General features: G+C 45.1%; 1 protein-coding gene across 1 annotated transcript; it reads right to left on the bottom strand.

Annotated features, from left to right (window-relative positions):
- Positions 1-844: 844 nt before the first annotated feature.
- Positions 845-2,052, bottom strand: LOC147437413 (uncharacterized). The gene is made up of 2 exons (XM_086486946.1): positions 1,222-2,052; positions 845-1,093 (listed from the first exon to the last, which is right to left on the bottom strand). The coding sequence occupies exons 1-2, from the start codon at positions 1,884-1,886 to the stop codon at positions 952-954; spliced, it is 807 nt and encodes a 268-aa protein (XP_086343072.1). The 5' UTR covers positions 1,887-2,052; the 3' UTR covers positions 845-951.
- Positions 2,053-6,893: the final 4,841 nt, after the last annotated feature.

The following is a 6,893-nucleotide window of genomic DNA, read 5'->3' as shown; positions in this document are numbered from 1 at the left end:
ATCTCCAAAGCCTATAAAATTCAGATAGGTCCTGGTGCATTCTTAGGGTTGATTTTCGATTAGTGCTTGAAAAAACCTAGGTTTAGTGTAATCCCACATACAAATTTTAAAATTTACCTCTAAATTTTATATTTAAAAGTGAGAAAACCTACAAAATTTTAAAAAAATTAGTGTAATTTGATGTAAAAACCTTCAAATTTTGTCAATTTACCTTTGTTGTTTCACAATGTAGGTTTGCCAAGATTTTGGAAGTTTTGTTTTTGACTTACCTTACAACTTTTGACATTTTAGTCCATTACCAACACAAGAAGATTTAGAATTTTTCTCATGCAGGAAAACGGAGTCTTTTTCAATGTTTTTCGTACAATGAATAACATCATGAGCTTCTTTTCGAGAGGCACCGCATACCTAGCTAGGTACGATTGGGGGCAAGGGACCACCGGCCCCGCCCTTGCCCCCCAATCGTACCTACGTGGGGGGCCGGTGGTCCCTTGCCCCCAATCGTACCTAGCTAGGTATGCGGTGCCTCCCTCACATAAGCTCATGATGTTGAGGTAAGTCACAATGTGGGAATTATTGTGAGAATTTGTAAAAAACCTTCTTGTGCAAAATGGCAAAATATTCCGTAACTCCGTTAATTCTCTCTGTCTTTTCCTTTGAACTTAAAAACCCGTGAGGGACTTCTAATAACGTCGTCGGTAGAACCAAGGAAGCGAAGCGGGAGAGAGAGAAAGAGAAAGCGACGTAGAGACCTCAAAAGTATATTCTACGGGGTTTGAACTCAAGACCTGTGTGTGTGTGTGAGTGAGTGGGAGAGAGAGAGAGAGAGAGAGAGAGAGAGAGAGACGCTCAAAAATGCGCAATAGTATTACGGATTTTACACACATACAGATTATACGTAAAATGTGTAGGTACTGCCAATTGGGATGCAGTCTTTGCAGGCTAATTAAGCTAAGCTGCTACAGCAGTCTCCGACGTGGAACTAGCTCGCGTTCTTCCTCCTCGCTTGCCGCTGCTGCCTCTCGACGAACGTCTTTCGTCGATCAAGATTTGGCGATGACGGCATTCCTCACTGCAGAATGCGGTGTCCCCTCTGCAGACAAAACCAGAAAAAACAAAGTCAAGCAAAGGCTCATAGTCTCTCTCTCTCTCTCTCTCTCTCTCTCTCTCTCTCTCTCTCTCTCTCTCTCTCTGTCTCTCTGTATCTGTATCTGTATCTACCTGTATATGTAAATATCCCTCTCAAGCCTCAAGCGCCTCTTGCAATGGAAGCACACGTCCAAAAAATCCACAGGCGACATGGCCCCCTCCTGCTCCTCCCCGAGCTTTCCATGAATCCCATGGCTCATGCTGCTCTGAATCCACAATCCCATCTGGTATGCCATGAGAGATCCAGGGCCCTGCTCTTGCCACCTGGCCTTCATCCCTCCATTTGCTTGCAGTACCATCTCACTTCCTTCCATCATGATATCAGTGTAAACCGAACCAGCCTTCTCGCTTGCGTTCCCGCGCCATGCCATGGAGCTGGCCTGATTATCGCCGCACCCGGGCGCCATCACCTCCATGTCCAAGTCATTGCAAACCACATCCACAACACATGATCCCTCACTCACTTGACATGGCCTCTGCTGTTGTGATGCCAACGCGCACCCCTGCACCATATTTACACCGCCATTGCGCGCATTGGCCCTCCCTACCGCTGCATCAAACTCACTTACATATGCTTCAAAAATCAAAGGCCTTGCAGCTTTGTGTGGCACAGAGTGAGGAGTTGCTCCTTGTACCTTCTCTGGTGTTGCTTCCGCGGTCTGTGGACCGGCAACGCCGGGGGAAGCCGGGCCGAGGTATGACATGCTTGTAGTTCTGCGGAACCGCTTGCCCAACATGTTTTTTGATTGGCTCACTCCCTTGCTCTTCCTTCCTGTTCTCTGGGTTCTCAGAATGGAAGGAAAAAAATCACAAGATGCACGCAAACAAATACTGATCAAAGTAAGCAACACAGGAGCACTTCCTACTCGCTCCTTATGAGGGGCTTTCAAAAAGATCTCCTCCCACTAGAAATGGCACCAGGGACCATCACAAATGTTTCATAGGGAATGTATACTCTCTCTCTCTCTCTCTCTCAGCCTTGAGTGTGTATCAACGACACAATTTGAGCATTTGAGCAAGGAGACAAGGAAAGCAAAAGGGCAAAAGGCAAAAGCAAATGGAGCAGAAAAGCGCCGCAGACGGTAGACCTGGGGGTGGGGGGGGGGGGGGGGGGTGGGGATGCAATGACGAGCAAATTGCGTGAAGGACAGGCTGCGGGTAGTTAAATAAGCGTCCTTCGGCTGGGGAGAGAGAGAGAGAGAGAGAGAGAGAGAGAGAGAGAGAGTGTGTGTGCACTCCTAACGTATGTGAGAGAAATGCGTGTGTCCCGGTGGGTGTGCATGAAAGAGAGGGGAAAGAGACAAGGGTCTAGAGAGAGGATGCTACATGAAATGCATGCAAATAATTTCTGAGAGTAAAAGAATTATAACTGCTGGCGCCTCTTGAGGTGGCCGTCTAGCCGTGCCACACGGCTGCATAGGATTGGAGAAAACATCCACCGCGTCTCAAAATGGGTCCACCAATAATTGTTTGGCTCTTTCCCATATTGCTGGACCTCTCTCTCTCACTCACTCTCATGAGGTCATGACTTTCTAAAGATTCAAAAGCTTTCCTATAGCCTATTCCTATCTTTATTAGAATCTTTTTTATTTTTATTTTTTGGCAATGCTCACTATATATAATGGGCTATGTTATATTAAATAGAATTACAGCACAAGCCCATGGAATGAGCTCACTACAGTGAGCTATGCCATATCAAAATAGAATTACAGCACAAGCCCATGGAGAGATCATAACATTCACTTACAATCACGAAATCGAAAGACGAGGAAGGTAGGCTTTTTACAAGGAAGCCTCAAACGCGATATACATCGCAAGTGTAACTGAACCAAGAGGGTGCCACTACCTACGGCCTCTTCACACAAGAGGATGATCGATGCCCTTGCCATCCAGATGCATGTACAAAAAGGTCCAAACATGAAATAGCGTATACATTAGAGAAGTAAGGCTGGGTTCACACTGGCGCGACGGCAATCACACCTCAAAGATGAATTTTCCAGTCGGAATAGCTTTCGAATGCCTTCTTCCTCCGCCCATCTGTTCACACAGAAGTGGAAGTACCGAGCTCGCTAATTTTCATCTGCCGCCTGTTGTGAACACCGGAGGCCGACGGAAGCAACACTAAAAAGCTTTTGTTTTGAAGGTTTGCAGGTTAATCAAATAATAAAAAAAGAAAAAGTATTGACAGCGTGGCGATTTCAGCAGACGTGGAGGGTGGAAGAGTTTTGGGGCGAGGGGGGGGGGAGGGGGGGAGGGGGTCAGAAGAAAAGCTTGCATTCTCTTCCGCGAGCTGGCAGCCTTTTCAAACAGTGCCTCCGCGCGATGTGAACGCAGCAGGTGATATGGCGCAAGCTGATTGGTTGCAAGCGTGCGTGCTTTGCCTTTCGCCGCCTGCTGTGAACCCAGCCTAAGACAAGCTGTAGAGCATACCTCAACCATCCGCGCCATGTTACACCCTTGAGATCATGTCACCAACGTCCGATCCAAAACCAATAGGAAATCAGGTGAAAAAGGGAGCCTCTTCTCTTCGAGGGATGCCCAACGATGTCACAGTGCTGAACGACTCTTGCCATGAGTCGGCCCGCATCTTGGAGAGCATCCACCAACGTTGGCACCAAAGAAGAGGGACCAGGGATGGCCTTTCCCACAATCAAAAAATTGGGGGGGGGGGGGGAGTGGGAGGGTATGGCAGAGCCATGGGAGAATCAACGAGGCACCCCTCTCTCGGGGTGCCTTTGCTTCTGAAGACGAACCATCCCCAAGCCCCTTCATCAACCATTGTTGTTGTGGCCTGCTCAGCTTGCCCCTTGCCATAGACTTGGGCCTCCCTACCCTGAGCCTCGCAGGCTAGGCAAAATGTTAACAACACGCGATTCCTCGTACATAACTCTCAACCCTTAGCATTGTTTCAAAAATTAGAATCATAAACCTTTGAAGCAACTTTGAAGCTTCATAGAGCCCCATCCCACGAGGCATGACCTTCTATGGAACTTTGGAGCTTTGTGATTGAGAAAGACTGGATACAGGCGATTGGAGGTGACTATAGAGGTTTATGGGGTTATTTATAAAAGTATTACTCCTATTACTAGGTGGAAATCCACCTCTATTGGCTCGAGAAGTGCATTCCATCAAAAAATCTAAAAATCAACAGTTTTATAGTGCTCGCTCTCCCATAGCGCATGCAAAGCCTCAACCTTCACAAGTTGAAGCCCCCCTAACTTTTGAATGGGATGGGGTGATTCAACCTTAGATTCAACAAGCCTAGCAAGTATGTATGAATGATTTTTTATTGGAGAATCTTGGAAGGTGCTATTGGCTCCAGAGAAGGAACAAAGATCCACTTCACTGTAAGAAATAAATTAATCGATGCTACTTGAATGTGTAGATGGGAGAGAGGTGACACATGGGGAGTGTGTGTGTGTGTGTGTGTGTGTGTGTGTGTGAGAGAGAGAGAGAGAGAGAGAGAGAGAGATGGAGGGATATCATATGTGAGTGTGAAGGCGTTGTGTGAGTGTGTGTGTGTGTGTGTGTGTGTGTGTGAGAGAGAGAGAGAGAGAGAGAGAGAGAGAGAGAGAGTTGTTGCCAATGTTTATTCCATGGAGCTCTGTGATGATGCATGGTTGCAATGATGTAGGGCTTGCACCTGGGAGGCTTTTTTTGTTGCTCCACAATAAACAAGATTCACGATGGCTTGGCAGATTGTGTGCGTGTGTGTGTGTGTGTGATGCACGAGTCGCGCATACGTGTAGGTCTACATGATGAGGAGAGTGAGACCGGCCATGCAGTTGGAGAGATTGCGCATGAGGGAGACAACATTGGGAAGTACGAGGTGGAGTGTTATTTTTCCAATGTATACTTTAACCCCCACCCTTTAACCATAACAAACCCTAACCCCCTTGCCAAACTCATGATATGGTGGTACACTAGCTACCACATTTTTGCACTGGTAGCAACAATCACTATTTTGCCAATATCCCCATTGGAAATTGGAAAAATAAACCTAAAAGTATGTATTTGGAAGAAGGATATCAAGCGCCTTTGAGTGACAAACTTCACAAGACACTTTGATTTCATTTGATAGGAGAACTTGGTTGGTGCCTACCACCTTAATACCAATGCCTCTGACACACACATGTATTAATTAGTCCAGCTTATCGTACATACACCTAGGTGGATTTTTGATTTTCAACCCTATCTTTTCCAACGTTCTTTCTAATTTGTATAGGCGTTCGTATCTCCTAATATAAAATTTAGAGGTAAATTTTTAAATTTATAGGTGGGATTACACTATATCTAGGTTCTTTTCAAGCACCGTCGCTAAATGTTTAAGACATGGGAAGATCTGGATGAGCTTTTATTTTCCCAATTCAACTCTTGTTTACAATAGATAATTGTCTAAGAGAAAAACACCTCTCTCTTGTCCACAACGGCCCAGCTGTTTAAGAAACAAAATGTAGAGCTACCTATAGCACCACGTGTCGGCATGTGGTACTACATGAATATTTGGAGGTTTTTTTCCTTAGTGCTTCTCTTGCCCACAATGGCTAAACGTCTAAGAAAAACTAAATTAAGCCCTTGCGGAGCTACATATAGCACCATGTGTTATCACATGGTGGTACATGGAACTATGAAGGAGATTTTATTTGCCCAATTTTTCTCTTAGACACAATGACTAAATGTCTAAGAAGAAAAAATTAAGCCCTTTACGCAGCTACTTGTAGCACCATGTGTCTACATGTGGTGCTATATGGCTCTAAGTAGTTTGTGGAGCTACCTATAGCACCACATGTCGGCACATGGTGTTGTAACAAGATTCATAGGGGCTTTAAGCCCTTTACAAAGTGGCATGAGCAGCACATGTCGGCACGTGGTGCTATAGGAATCTTCATAGGGGCTAATTTAAGCCCTTTTGCCTATCGCACCACATGTCGAAACATGGTGCTATATGAAGCTTTAGAGGTGCTAATTAAAGTGCTTTTTGTAGAGATGCCTATAGCACCATGTTTTGGCACGTGGTGCTATAGGAAGCTTTAGAGGGGTTAATTAAGCCCCTATGAAGCTTGCTATAGCACCACATGCCGACACATGGTGCTACAAGCAACTCCACAAAGGGCTCAATGTTTTTCTTTTAAGACATTTGACCATTCTGGACCTAAGAAAAATGGGCAAAAAAAACTCTTATGTAGTTCCATGTATCACCACGTGCCGACACTTTGTTCTATATGGAGTTCTATAAGGGCTTAACTTTGCCTTTACAAGGGCTTCATATTGTTTTTTAGATACTTGAGATTTTTCTTAGACACTTTAACCATTGTGGACAAGACAAGAATTAGGGAAAAAAACTCATCCAAAGTTTCCTGTAGAACCACATGTCCACACGAGGGTCTTCATACAACAAGATAAATTTCTTTCCTAGTTCTCTACAGGATCCCTCACCCATTGACAATGCTATGTTTTTGTGAATACTCTTACTTTCTAGGCTCTTTCCCTTAAGCCACTGCATAGTTGCTTCTTGTGGCACCACGTGTTGGCGCACATAGCTTTGGGGGAGCTTTTTCTCCCCTATAGTGTTGCTTCTTGTAGCAACACATGCATTTTTTTTCCTTATAAATTTGAGCCCCTATGGAGTTGCTTCTTGTAGCACCACATACCAACACGTGGTGCTACAAGTATCTTCAAAAGAGCTTATTTTTTCCACTTCTCTAGAGGACCCCTTGCCACTTGACAATGCTATGTCATTTTTT

This window comes from Adiantum capillus-veneris, chromosome 17, assembly GCF_014529385.1.
Source record: "Adiantum capillus-veneris isolate H3 chromosome 17, ASM1452938v2, whole genome shotgun sequence".
In the NCBI taxonomy this organism is placed as follows: domain Eukaryota; kingdom Viridiplantae; phylum Streptophyta; class Polypodiopsida; order Polypodiales; family Pteridaceae; genus Adiantum; species Adiantum capillus-veneris.
The sequence above is the reverse complement of the archived record's forward strand: the minus strand, read 5'-3'. Positions and strand labels throughout refer to the sequence as shown.

What these genes read in the sequence shown, in the direction of transcription:
- LOC147437413 (XM_086486946.1), bottom strand. Translation starts at nt 1,886, where the DNA reads ATGTTGGGCAAGCGGTTCCGCAGAACTACAAGCATGTCATACCTCGGC. An exon ending in AGGGATATTTACATATACAG is followed by an intron (nt 1,094 to 1,221) that starts GTAGATACAGAT and finishes TTTTGTCTGCAG; the next exon opens with AGGGGACACCGCATTCTGCA.